The following is a 14,890-nucleotide window of genomic DNA, read 5'->3' on the forward strand; positions in this document are numbered from 1 at the left end:
CAAGAGTCTATGTTAGAAAATGAATAGTGAAAATTCTGTTTCTAGAAATCCCACATACTAAAAAGCAAAAACTATCACCATAAAATTAAGCAGAAAATCACTGTAAATACAAAAATATTTTAATTATGATCTTATATTAAAAATAAGAGCAACAACCAAGATTCAGAAACAAAGAGGGAGAAGGAAACTGGACTTGCAAGCTGAGGTAAAACTTTAAGCTCCTAAAGGAATTTGCTAATTTCAGTAGACTAGAGGATAACATTTTTAAAGTTTATCCCAGGGGAACGAAAGAGGCATGAACTGTAACAATGTTAGTATTTGGAAAGAAAAAATCCGCTACTAGCAGCCATAGAGCCAAAAGGACAGTCCTATTAAGAATGATGTGCAAAAACCAGGATGACTACAAACAAGTAAGTTCTCATAGAGCTACACAATGTCTGACGAAAAGTCACCCTGAGAATTTTAATCACAGAATTACTCTCTAACACATCTAATTTTTGAATTTTTATTAAAATTTTATTATTCAAAGTGGTCCAGAGTATGTAGCAAACTTAGTACTTGTCATAAAAAAAAATGCAATACTCTCTGAGGAATAAACTCAACAGGTTCCATTAACTGAGCTCAATTGAACATGAGCTCACAATAGAAAATTAAAAAACAAAAGGAGAGGAGGCAACAGAAATACCACCGGTGCAATTAAGTCCTTGGACTCCAGACAGTGAACTTACAGAAGGTAAAATAAATGATGGAGTTAGACATGGCAGATATATTGATAAAATGCCCATTAGAATGAAGAAAATAGGGCACCTGGGTGGCTCAATCAGTTAAGTGTCTGCCTTCAGCTCAGGTCATGATCCCAGGGTCCTGGGATGGAGCCCTGCATTGGGCTCCCTGCTCAATGGGAAGCCTGCTTCTCCCTCTCCCTCTGCCTTCTGCTCCCCCTACTTGTGTGCTCTCTTTCTCTCTGTCAAATAAATAAAATCTTTTTATTTATTTATTTATTTGCGAGAGAGCGAGAGAGAGATCATGAGCAGGGGGAGAGGGAGAGGGAGAAGCAGGCTTCCCGCCGAGCAGGGAGCCCGATGCGGGACTCGATCCCGGGATCCTGGGATCATGACCCGAGCCGAAGGCGCTCAAATAAATAAAATCTTAAAAAAAAAAAAAAAAAGAAGGAAGAAAATAAACACTACAAAATGTTATGTTTCTAATAATTCAGTGGATAATAGTACTGTTTATGAAGGAGAGAAAGAATGGGGATATCAAAGTTGTAGAGAATGATACTGTGGCTTTTTGTTTTGTTTTGTTTTGTTGAAAAGTATTTAAATGTGAAAAATCTTTATGATACCCACATGGAGATTTAAAATAACAAACTGAAAACTGGGCCCACTGACAAGTGGATTGTGACTTGGGGAGTGGGAAAACAAGACAGAAATCATAACCTGCAAAATGTTTCCTGACTCACAAGATAGATGCATTATTCCAGACAGGCCACGATGTCCATCACAAACTATTTAAGTTCAAACACATTTAAGACTTTTGTTTGTTTAGACCCATCTTTTCCAAGATAAGACCGGAGACATCCTAATTGAAGAGGAGCACTTCACAGACTCAAAAGATAAAATTGCTGAATGTTCCAGCAACTCCAGTTTACAAATTCTGACCATTCTCTGCTTGGATAAGCCTGTGACAAGATCTGATCATTCTGTTTCTTTGGAGTAGTCTTCCTTAACTCCCCCTTTTTGAGAGGTCTCATGGTTTTCCATGCTGTAGGTCTTCCCTTGCTTCTGCAAGTGAATAAACCTAATACTGTTTCATTACAGATGTGTTTCTGTAGGTCTCTGGGCAATGGGCTTTATCAATTACCAGTTTTGTGAACTATCAGGGAAGTTCATAAGCCTGGAGCTTGAAGAAGGGTTTGACCTGGTGATTATGTATAACATTATCACACAGATGGTAATTAAGGCCTTCAAGAAGGAAATCCCCATACAGCACAACAGACAAGTGAAGAATGTTGAGTCCTGGGGATGAAAAGGAAATAATTTCAAGAAGGAGAAAGCCATCGGCTGTGTCACATGCTAATGCAAGAGTGACAAATATGAAGGAAGGGAAATACTCAAAACCAGGTTTGATTGAGTATATGCACGGGAACCAAATTGGAAGGGTAGGCAGTGAATGGGGTTGTGGGGGTATGGACAGCATGTAGACAATATTTTCTAAGATGCTTTGTTGAGAAATAAGAGAATAGCTTATAGGAAGGAAGAGCCATATGGATAAGGATTTGAGTATATTTGTATGCTGCAGGGGATAGCTCAAAACTTAGGAAATTAAAAGGATTATACAAGGAGCCACGTTTCTTTAAAAGGTAAGAGTTGATGCAATCCAGGGCACAAAGCCGGGGTTATCTCCTTGTGAGAGGAGGGAAGCTGCTTTAGGTGTAAGAGAAGGTAAAGGTTGAGACAAGTGCAATTGCAGAGAGTTTAGAGGTGGAGAGAGGGCATGGGGTTGATGCAGTCTTAGTTGTTTCTTTATTTTCTTTTCTGAACACATTAATTGTGTGTACAGAAGGGTAGAAGTTAAAAGGCAACAGAAGTTTGAAGAAAAATATGGAAGACAGATGAAATTCAGGAGCTCGGAAAACACACAGCTGAAGGAATCACTGCACCTCAAGAGGTTAATATGGCAGAAAATCCAAGGTATGCTCGCCGGGGCCACACACACTTTAGTGTGGAACAGCTCCAGGCCCTGAAACATGTGTTTGAAGAGACCACGTACCCAGATTGGGCAACCACGGAGGAACTTATTTCAATTACTCATCTTGATGAGTCAGTAATAAAGACTTGGTTCAAGAACCAGCGCGTCAAAAGGAAGAAAGAGCAGCAACCAAATGGATCAAATTCATCACAAGAATCACGAAACCCGACCGTTCCAGGCAAGGAGGAGGAGGAGTCCTTACCTGTAACTTCGGCAAACACTCATCGCAAGAGTCCCAGCATTTCGGATGCCTCTGACCATGAACTGCCTCAGTTTTCCGAGAATGACGAACCTGGTCCCTCCAGAGGGAATTCATCTTGGGATTCTCAGCCTTCTGATCTCCAAGAGATATGTCTGGGGGACTCTGATCCTCCTTGGGCCTCCAGTCCCTATGACATAGATCAGTTTATACAGCTGTATGCCTTACCTGGGGATGATGATCCCAGCAGTCTAGATCAGTACCTCTCCCCCAAGTGCCACAGTTGAAGTGGTATGGCTGACACATCCATTAACTAATTTATTGAGCAACCGGTATGTGCCAGGACAGATGTTCTGTGATCCAAATCTTGACCAACTTAAGAGACATTTTCCATATGTGTTTAATGGGTCAACTTGAGTCTAAATGGATTAGAGTCCACCAATTCATCTAGTTCTGTAAGAAGAAAGAAATCTCTCTACCTCGGGCGCCTGGGAGGCTCAAGTCGGCTAAGCAGCTGCCTTCAGCTCGGGTCATGATCTCAGGGTTCTGGGATGGAGCCCCGCATTGGACTCCCTGCTCAGTGGGGAGTCTGCTTCTCCCTCTCCCCCTGCTCATGCTCTCTTTCTCTCAAATAAAATCTTTTAAAAAGGGAAAAAAAAAAAATATGGAAGAATGTGTTGAGCTTCCTATTGAAAGTAAATATTTCCAGGCAATGTATAAAGAATATTTGAGATTTGAGATTATAATATTAAATTGATTATAATATATATATATATAAATTGAGATATATATATACATATATATAAATTGAGATTATAATATTAAAATGAAATCAGTACATTCAATTTATTTTTTCATGAGGATCATTCAACTATTTGTACATATTTCTAGGGAAAGATGACAGGAAACCCCTCAGGAAGAGAATATCTTAGAGCTTAATTCAGTAGTCCAGGTGAGGGAGGATATGCTGCAACAATAGTGACTGCAACAGATACAGGAGAAGTGAAAGATTTGAAAACTTGAGGCAAATTTAGCAACAAGAATGACATATGATAGAGGAAGGTATATGTCACCAGACTTTCAGCTAAATCTACTTCTTGGATGGCTGTGCTATTTATATTGATGGTGAATTAGATAAATGGAAAATGTCAGTATTTGGTGAGTTCAGTTTTAGAGATATCAACTTTTAATGGAATGTGTTTCTTAGACACATACATGTTTAGCTTGAGTGTTTGTTTATTCAACAACTACTTAATATACTAAAGCTAAATTGTGTCATTTGCACTGAGGACATAATAGAGAACAAAACAAGTAAATATATAAGCATATATACAAACAAAACAAGCATATATTCTGGTGGCTTTGTATTTTAAAAGAGATGTCTGGATTACAAATAAAAATGTGAGTGATACCAGAACAAAATCATGGAAAATTCCCATGTGAAGGAAGGTAATATCCAAGGAAGAAATTGTGGAATGCAAAGAGAAAAGGATGCCAAATAGAATCTTAAAAATTCCCAATACTGGGGCGCCTGGGTGGGCTCAGTCAGTTAAGCGTCTGCCTTTGGCTCAGGTCATGATCCCAGGGTCCTGGGATCGAGCCCCACATCAGGCTCCCTGCTCAGCAGGAAGCCTGCTTCTCCCTCTCACACTCCCCCTGCTTGTGTTCCCTCTCTCGCTGTGTCTCTCTCTGTCAAATAAATAAATAAAATCTTAAAAAAAAAAAAAATTCCCAATACTTGAGAGTAAGGAAGTTGAAGGGGTGCCTGAGATATTTTTTAAAAGATTTTATTTATTTATTTGAGAGAGAGAGAGTGAAAGAGAGAGAGAAACAGAGCAAGCATGAGCCGAGGGAGGAGCAGAGGGAGAGAGAGAAGCAGACTTCCACTGAGCACAGAGCCTGCTCCATGGGGCTCAATCCCAGGACTCCAGGATCATGACCTTAGCTGAAGGCAGACACTTAACCAACCAACTGAGCCACTTAGGTGCCCTACAAGATATTTTTTAAGATAGTGATTAAAATAGTTGGTTATTGGGGTGGCTCAGCTGGTTAAGGGTCCAATTCTTGGTTTTGGCTCAGTTCGTGAAATCAGGGTCGTGAGATCAAGCCCTGTGTCAATCAAGCTCCATGCTCAGTGCAGAGTCTGCTCAAGATTCCTCCCCCTCCCTCCCTCCCCCTCTGCCCCCCCCCCAACTCACACTAGCACACATTCTCTCTCTCTCTCTCAAATAAATAAAATATTTTTAAAAATAAATAAAATAGTTGACTATGGTGCCCATGGAGATGAGAATGAAATGTGAATAAAGAAGAAAGGGACAGGGGCTCCTGGATGGCTCAGTTGGTTAAGCGTTGCCAGCTCCTAGGGTCCTGGGATCGAGCCCCACATCGGGCTCTGAGCAGGGAGCCTGCTTCTCCCTCTCCTTCTCCCCTTTCCCCTGCTTGTGCTTTCTCTCTCTGTCAAATAAACAAATAAAATCTTAATTAAAAAAAAAAAGAAGAAGAAGAAAGGGAAGGATGGATGCCAATTAAAATCCTCTTTTAAAATCCAAAGATCATCATAAAAAAAAAAGAAGAAAGAAGGAAAGAAAGAAAGAAAGAAAGAAAGGAAGAAAGAAAGAAAGAAAGAGATAAAGAAAAGGAAAGAGAGAAAGGAAAGGAAAAAGAGAAAGAGAAAGAAAGGGGAAAAAATGTTCTAATACAGGACTTACCATGTATTTCTACTAGTCAGGATAGGTTAGGTTCTGCTTCAGTGCTAAAAGCAGGCACACAAAAAATCTCCAAACTCTTAGCAGCTTAAGAAATCAAGGTTTAGTTCTTGCTCCTATCATAGTCTGATTGGTGTTTAATGAGTAACCATCCACACTGCAACTAAAGAAGCAGGGGCTTTTCCAATTGGTGACTCTCCTGCCCCAAAGGGCCTACTCAAAGTCCTCTGCTGGATCCTGCATTCAGCAATCATTTTTAAAGAAAGAGTGAACCATGGGTTTTATGGGAGACTCTAGGATGGAAAGTATTATATATCAATTCTGATCATATTCCAACAGCCAGAGCAAACCCTAGAGCACTAACCCAACTATAGTTCTCCCGGGTACCCAGGAAGAAAAGATAGCAAGATGAACATGTAGCCAGTCCCCATCATGATAGAGTAAATTGAAGTCACCTGTGTCTATCATTACCTTGACATTAAAATTCACAAGGTCAATAACCATATCTATTTATCTTTAAGGTGATCATTATATCAGAAGTGAGTGGGAGGAAGTGACTTTACAACTCTAATAAATAGTGATGTGGCGTAACAAAGGTATAAATTGCTAAAGTAGCAAAAAAGGAGGTAGTAAGCCAGCATACTGCACTTGAGATACAGCTCAAATTAAAGGGGAATTTTGATAAAAGGTGGCCTTAAAGAATAGGGAGTCTATTAAGGAAGGACAAATCTGCTTTAAAAAAAATGATTATCCTAAATAATAGTTCATGTATGACAGTAAAAATCCTCCAGGTATTATTTCACTTAGCAGGTACAGGATTAGGTAAATAAAATGTTGATATGTATGGCTTTTTTAAATCATAAGAAATGCCAAATTAAAAGAACATATTAATTCCTTATAAAATCCATGAATAAAATTAATAGCATCCATGAAAATACAATTTATGTGGAAAAAAATGTCACAAAAGAAAATAAGACCTTGTGTTAGCCATTAATCCTGTACTAGACTCCTGTGGTATAAAATCTGTTGCCCTAACTTTGAAGACTTGAACTTAAAATATATTAGCATTAACACTGACAAATGACAGAATATATGTGTGTACTACAGAAAAAAATATATGTGTGTGGGTCCATAGCTCTATGCTCCCAAAAGGAGAGTTTTAGCTTCCATTCATTTGCTTTAGGCATGCTGACTTTATGCACTATGATAAAAAAAAAAAATGCTAAATAATGTATGGGATAGAGTCAGCACACACCACTTCATCCTTAGTCTTCAAAGTATTGCTCTGAGTTATGCTGCTTATTAGAGTATCAAGGGAAGCCAATTTTCAAAAGTGCCCACATAAATATGTACACAAATCCTAAACTGGTGTTGGTAATGGGTCCTTAGGAGCACAAAATGGATAATGGCACCACAGATGCCTATATACATATGTGAATGTTTGATTTAAAAAACCACCGTTGGCTATTATTTCTAAAATCTAGTTGTACCGTGTTATTGGCCAATCACACTTAGAACTGACTCAATGTATACAATATTTTAGACTAAATAAATTATAAAAAAATTCTCACTTCCTTTATTATTATATTAGATTTTATGCAATTCATATTTGATATAAAGTGACATTATTATTGACATTGCACACTTACATATGGCTAACAGATTATTATTTTTGTGACTGTGTTACATTGAGTTAAGTTAGGTATCAATTTTGATTAAAAAGACTATGTTAGATTGTCATTTTGCAAATTATGAGAACAAGGATGTGGCAAAATTTTCCATTGGGATTTTTCTTTTCTTTTGCTTTGTTTTTAAAGGCTTCTGTCATAAAGTAATGTATTTAAAGCCATCAAACAATTTCAAAACTGACATACTATTTTATGTATCATAAAATGTTATGATTTCCAGCAAATTTAAGAACACAATGTATTTTATAATCTATGAATAAGAAAAAGCTACACCTAATATTTCTATAAAAGCTATAGAATTATAACTTAATAATAGTAACTTCAAGACGAGATTTTTCTTGCATACTCAAAGCAGTAGAATTATCTTTGATGAAACTAAAATACATTTATTTTCATGAAACACTGAATTTACTGTTCATATCTCATGATGTTCTCTCATGTAGATAACAACAAAAAATATTCTGTGAAGAGCAAGAACAACCAGTCCTGTGATGTTGAGCTGTTATTCATAGCGATTTCCTCAAAAATGAAAATTCTGAGTAGAATATATGTTTATATCTCTCGTGACTACATTTCAATTACATTTGAAAAATTACTAATTGACCATAGAAGAGTAATTTAAATATAGAATTGATATAACTAAATATATGGAGGTTCACATCATGGATCATTAAAGATTGTTTTCAATTAAAAATGTACTAAACTAGGCTCTCTGATATTTGACAAAAATTTCCAGCTTACCTCACAGTGCTGCTCTTAAATTATATAAGTTAACAGATGCAAATCATTTAGAGACCTCCAAAGGAAACAAAATTATTTTAACTATTTCAGTCCCACTGATTCATCCACACCTACAAAGCATGAGTCTATCTGCTTCATACTTGTCTATGCATTCTCTTATTTAAATTTCTAAAAGTGCTGTACATTCTGATGCCAATTTTACTGGTGCCAAAATGGGGCTCAGGCTTAGATAGTTACATAAATTACTCAGTACTAAAAAGCAAGCAGGACATGCTGAGGATCTCAATCAAAGCTCTATATTAAAAACAAACAAACAAACAAACTATATTTCCAAGGGAAGCACATTTTTTTCTTCCACCACAGTCCCCTTAGATTCCTTTCCCCAGTTCTGCACACTCATACCTCCGGTTCTAGATGCTTTATTTCCAGCAGCTTCATCCTGAATTCTTCTTCAGAGGACTGCTCTTGGGCTCCTGGAGCTGCCTCACTAAGAATTCAAAGATCGCAGATAGTGCAGGAGCAGGCGTGAAGGGTCACACCTTGTAAGAAAGCCTAGAAGAATTACCCATAAAATGCAATTCCTACTCAAGGCCTGTCCAGGGTCAGGCTAAGGCTGAAACTTCACATAAAACTGGGCTCCTGCTGGGGCACCTGGGTGGCTCAGTCGTTAAGCGTCTGCCTTCGGCTCAGGTCATGATCCCAGAGTCCTGGGATCGAGCCCCACATCGGGCTCCTTGCTCAGCGGGAAGCCTGCTTCTCCCTCTCCCACTCCCCCTGCTTGTGTTCCCTCTCTCGCTGTCTCTCTCTCTGTCAAAAAATAAATAAAATCTTTAAAAAAAAAAAAAAAACTGGGCTCCTGCCTCTGTCTTCTGCTTCTTGATTCTGTTTACCAGGTTCTATTGATTTCTCCTGATGGAACTTCCTTTAAAAATCACTGGCACCTGGACCTTTATCCCAAGGTCTACTTTCAGAGAATAAGAATCACCTGGAGAGGCTGTTAAACCCTGGTTCCTGGGTCAAAGGTTCCTGGCCCCAGATTCACTAGGTGTGGAAGGGAGATCTGATAATTTGCACTTCTAACAAGCTCTGAGTTGATGATGATCCTAATGGTCTATCACTCACAGTATGATATCTTCTTTGTAGACAACCTAACCCAAGATAATGTCCTAACAAAGTGGTTCCCTACCTTCCTTGTGAATCCCAATCCCTGGAGGGCTTGTTAAAACACCATGTGAAGTCCCTTCCTCCCAGTTTTATATGTGTTGCTAAGCACATTGCATTTTCTAGCAAGAGTATCATGCTTTCAATTCCAAAGAAATTCAGTTTCAGTTATTGAGATGAAAAGAATTACCTTTTCATTGCTGATAGTAGAAAATGAAAAGTAGTTTTATAAAATTAAAATATTTTCCTATTGGGGTACCTGGGTGGCTCATTTGGTTAAGTGACCGACTCTTGATTTTGGCTCAGGTCATGGTATCAAGCCCTGAATCAGGCTCCACACTCAGTGGGGTGTCTGCTTGAGATTCTCCCCCTTCTCCCTCTGCCCCTCTCCTGCTCACATGCTCGCTCTCTCTCATTCTCTCTCTCTAAAATAAATGTATAAATCTTTAAAAATATATAAAATAAAATATTTTCCTATTAAATTTTATTCGAGGTAATTGTTTTTCTATTCTAATTTTTAATTCTCAGTTACTCCAAAGAAGAATAGCTTACTTCTCACTAGAAGGATTCTATATTATCATGAGCTCCCCGGTGGTGTTGGGCTAACTGTGGGTTGTGTGAAGAAGAGGAAGGACAGAAGGGAACTTTTGAACTCCACCCATTTGTGGCTCAGATGAATGTCAGCTTTTGACAAAAAATGTGCAGCCATCAACAGAATGATAGCATTTTTGGTTGCAATGTATATCTTGTTATATTCATTCACATCACTATAAAAATTGATAGTGCATTTTGTGTGTGTTGCTCATTATGTGGTATTATTTTTCTTATTACTAAATAATAGTCCTTTAGAAAGGCACAAGGAAAGACTAAACACACACACACATATACACACACAACAAAAACAAAAATCAGTGATTTTTGCTAATAGAAAACAGGATTCATCTTGCACATTCAAAGTTAAAATGTTCAGTTGAGTTTATTGAAATAAAAATGTTTACTAAAGTGCCTAAGACAAGTAATTATTCATCATGTTAATAAATTAATACCATACTGTAAATGTATATGTATATAAAGCTGTCAAATTCTCATGGTTATTTCTGCTTAAAGGCATTTTTTTTTTTTTAAAAGATCTATTTAGTTAGTTTCAGGGAGAGACAGAGAGAGAGCACGAGTGAGAGGAGGGGCACAGGGAGAGAGAATCCTCAAGCCAACTCTGTGCTGAGTGCAGAGCCTGATGCAGGGCTTGATCTCACGACCCTGAGATCATGACCTGAGCCAAAATCAAGAGCTGGTCTGTCACTTAACTGACAGCCACCCAGGCACCACTCCTTAAAGGCATTTTTAATACACAAAACATTTCATTGTAGTTTACTCTCACCCTCTATGTCTGTATAGAAACACTGCTATGAAAAAATGCCATGACCACATAATAGCTTTCTAAAAAATAGTCAGTGACTATGAAACTTCCATGAAGAAACCTATTAGCTAAAAGATAGCCCTAGTGTAGCAGTGATACGAGTTTTATTTGAGTAGATATGGAAATTTATGACCCAAGGATTATAAATTTAACATCAGATATATTAATATACTTGAGACTGTCAATGTCAAGGATCATATAAATGCTATTATTTGTTTAGGATAAGTAGAGTCAGTTTATCAACATTCTTTTTATCCATCTAGTATAATATGTCTATATATGACGTATTGGTACAATCCATCACAGGGTTCCATACACATAAAAATAACTTGCAAGAAATGAGGCAAATGAAAAAAAAAAAAAACAGTAAAAACTTTACCTTAGAATTTCAATTTTTGTACAAGTTGTGCCATATGACTCCTTTTCTGCTTCATTTAGACATTCAAATGTGACATTGACATTTTATATCCTAAGAAGCAATATTTCATTTTTAGTACAGGTCAAGGGATAGTAATGATAGATTTATGGCTGTGCCAAGATCATTATATGGATAAAAATAAAGCAGAATCTCAAGAAATCCTTAGTCAGCTCTTTACATAGCCTGAAGCTTACATCTTTGGAGGTGACTTTGATCTTAATTCTTGTCCAGGGCATCTCACATCACAACTACATTTGTCTTGTTTCTTATATAACATTTAAGTTTTGGGAAATTTTTGCAAAACCCTTTTGTGAAAAAACTGCCTTGAACACTAGGGACAAATGAACCATTTGTGTCCATGTCCCATTTAGAGTCAAAGACCATGCCGAATACATCAAAGGAGACATGAGCAGCTAGAATAGTCCAAGCTAGGAAGTACTACACTATGGGGGCGCCTGGGTGGCTCAGTCGTTAAGCGTCTGCCTTCGGCTCAGGTCATGATCCCAGGGTCCTGGAATCGAGCCCCGCATCGGGCTCCCTGCTCCGCGGGAAGCCTGCTGCTCCCTCTCCCGCTCCCCCTGCTTGTGTTCCTGCTCTCGCTGTCTCTCTCTCTGTCAAATAATAAATAAAATCTTAAAAAAAAAAAAAAAAAGGAAGTACTACGCTATGAAGCAGTGGTTGAAACACATTTTCCCCTGAAACTATTTATTATTAGTCATCTTGCACTTATGAACCAGTCTTGATGAATAGGTATATTTTTATTTGCAATATGTATAATTTTGAAATGATCCATAAATATTAATTAACACCTTTGTATTTTCTAAATGTGCATTGTATGAGTGGGAATATTTTCTGGAAAATACAATATAAATATATCAACCTCAATTAGAATGAGGTACAATGGTCAATAAATTAGATATTCACACAAATCCACAAAGGAAAGCATTTCTGCTTAGTTATAAGCTGCTTTTTTTTTGCATCACTAAAAACTATCCATGTGTAGTGAATACACTATTATTATTATTTAAAGATTTTATTTATTTATTTGACAGAGAGATAGACAGAAGAGCACAAGCAGAGGGAGTGTCAGAGAGAGAGGGAGAAGCAGGCTCTGCGCTGAGCAGGGAACCCGATGTGGGACTCGATCCCAGGACCCTGAGATCATGACCTGAGCCGAAGGCAGACGCTTAACCATCTGAGCCACCCAGGCGCCCCGAAATGAATACATTATTAAGAAAATATTTATTCATTTTATACATGTATAGAAGTGCATATATTTATCCACACAATGCAATCCTGGTGGGTACATGTGTCACATAAACATAGGTTGAATATGGATTTTATGCTTGAGGAGCTAATCAGTTAGCAAGTGTAATAGAGCATGCCAATAAAAAGACAAAATTAAATAGAAGAGTGATCATTGTCCTAAGATTTTCAAAAATAAGCAGGGTATAAATCTTACTCTATTATTATCGCAAGTGTTGATTTTCTTCATTTTTCTCCAGTACCCTACATACAATAAACATTTTATACCACTGGTAGTCAGATTGTAAAATATATACTCGTTGGGATGCATTTGTTGTTTGTGAGAAAGAAAAATCATATGGAGCTAACTTTCAAAAGGAGGAACTGATTTGTCATCAGAGGAGAAGGGGTCTCAGCACCAGGAAGGTGGGGTTTCTTGCTCTGCAAAAGAACTAGAGGCTGGGACTGAAATGCTGATAGCTGGGGTTTAGCCCCCCTCACCATTCTCCTCTCTATTTCTCCCCTGAATCTGCACTGTATCTCTCTTCCTCTACTCTCTTTGGCCGCCTTACCTCTGTAGTATTCTGGTTACAGTAGTTCCCTCTTATCCATGGAGAATGCATTCCAAAACCCCCAGGAGATGCCTGAAACCACAGATAGTACTATAGATAGATAAATGATTAGATAGATAGATAGATAGATAGATTATAGATAGATGATAGATGGATAGATAGATAATAGATAGATGATAGATAAATAGATGATAGATGATAGATGATAGTTTTTGTCTAAGTATATATATATATTTTTTAAATATACATACCTATGATAAACTTTAATTTTTAAGTAGGCACAGTAAGAGATTAACAATAACTAATGATAAAATAGAATAATTATAAAAATATGCTCCAATAAAAGTGTTGTGGAAGTGTCCTCTATATCCCCAAATACCTTATTGTACTGTTTTTGCCCTTCTTCTCATGATGATGTTGAGACGATAAAATGCCCACGTGATGAGTTGAAGTGAGGTGAATGACGTAGGCATTCTGATATAGGGTTAGGCTACCATTGACCTTCTGACTATTTGTCAGAAGGAGGATCATTGACCTCTGGACCTTGGTTGAGGACTGGCAACTAAAACCGCAGGAAGGGAAATCATCGATAAGGGGGTACTAGTGTATTGGAAAATGTACCTATCGAAACATTTTGAGAGAACATTATAGATCTCTATGTCCACATAGTTTGGCTGGGATCAGGTGCTCATATCAAGTCTGAGCACTTGTACCTGAGGTGGCTAGGAATATAAAATGATAATTTAGTTAAATGGTTGCATTTATGAACTTTTAGAGGCTTGTCTTCTTTTGATTCTTTTAATTTACATCATTTTGAACTTATTTATTATTATTGCTATTATTTTTAGCACTAATAGTAATATTTTATATAGTATGGTATACACATTGTACATAATTCAAATTATACAGAAGAATATGTATGAGCCACACATTCTCCTCCCATGACCACTGCCAACCAATAAGTTCACTTGGATGGAAGCAAACACTATTAAATTTTATGAATATATTTCAACTATACTATAGATTATTATGGACTGAATGTGTCCTCCCCAAATTCACATGGTGAATGCTTCATCCCCACTGCGATGATATTTGGAGATGAGATCTTTGGGAGATACTTAGGTTGAGATAAGGTCATGGGAGTGGGGCTCCAATGATGGGATTAGCCACCATATAGCTCTTTTTTTTTGATTTTTGCATAAAGAGCAGTGAACCACTTATATCATCCCAACCCTTGACACTTTTTAGCCATTTACAATAAAGGTTAAAAAGTCTATCTTATCAACACATAAGATGTTGACTTACTCTTTTTTTGTGTTTCATTTTATGAATAAATGATTAGAAAAATCACCTATCAATTTACTTTTCTATTTTAACCAATACCATTATCACAAACAACATTAAAATTAATGCTGCATACTTATGATTCTTCATATATATGAATATGTCTCTAGGATAATTCATATGAATTGAAATGTTATGATTAATGGTAAGCAATTTAAATTGGTATATTCTGTCAAATTGCCCTTGACAGAGATTTTACTCTCATGAGAGATTATATTTCCCCAATCCTCCACCAGGACTGTATTCTTTTTGACATTTACTAATAACTGAAAATATTCATTACATTTATTTTATTATGACTGAGGCTGAGAATCTTTTCATATGTTTAAGAAGATATTTTCTCTCTTGATAACTGTTTGCTCATATTGTCTCTTTTTCTATCATGCATTACTTTATTGTTTTGTACTATTTCTAGCTTAAAGATATTAGTTTTTCTCCTGTTAAACAGATGCACTTATTTTCCCCTTTGTTTGACATTTTGTTTTAGATTTGTTAGTGATAAGTTTGAATTTGGTCATGCAAAATATTTTGTATTTAGATAGCAGATGTATATGCTCTTATTTTTTAAGACTTCTGGAATTTTTGTTATAAAATCCTTCAGAACTCAAAATATATATATATATATGTATTTTTCAAATGCAATCATACA

General features: G+C 37.0%; 1 protein-coding gene across 1 annotated transcript; it reads left to right on the plus strand.

Moving 5' to 3' along the window:
• Positions 1–2,676: 2,676 nt before the first annotated feature.
• LOC110591614 (paired-like homeodomain transcription factor LEUTX) lies at positions 2,677–3,237 on the plus strand. The gene has a single exon (XM_021702537.1). The coding sequence runs from the start codon at positions 2,677–2,679 to the stop codon at positions 3,235–3,237; it is 561 nt and encodes a 186-aa protein (XP_021558212.1).
• The last annotated feature ends 11,653 nt before the right edge of the window (positions 3,238–14,890 follow it).

The sequence above is a fragment of the Neomonachus schauinslandi genome, chromosome 7 (assembly GCF_002201575.2).
Source record: "Neomonachus schauinslandi chromosome 7, ASM220157v2, whole genome shotgun sequence".
In the NCBI taxonomy this organism is placed as follows: domain Eukaryota; kingdom Metazoa; phylum Chordata; class Mammalia; order Carnivora; family Phocidae; genus Neomonachus; species Neomonachus schauinslandi.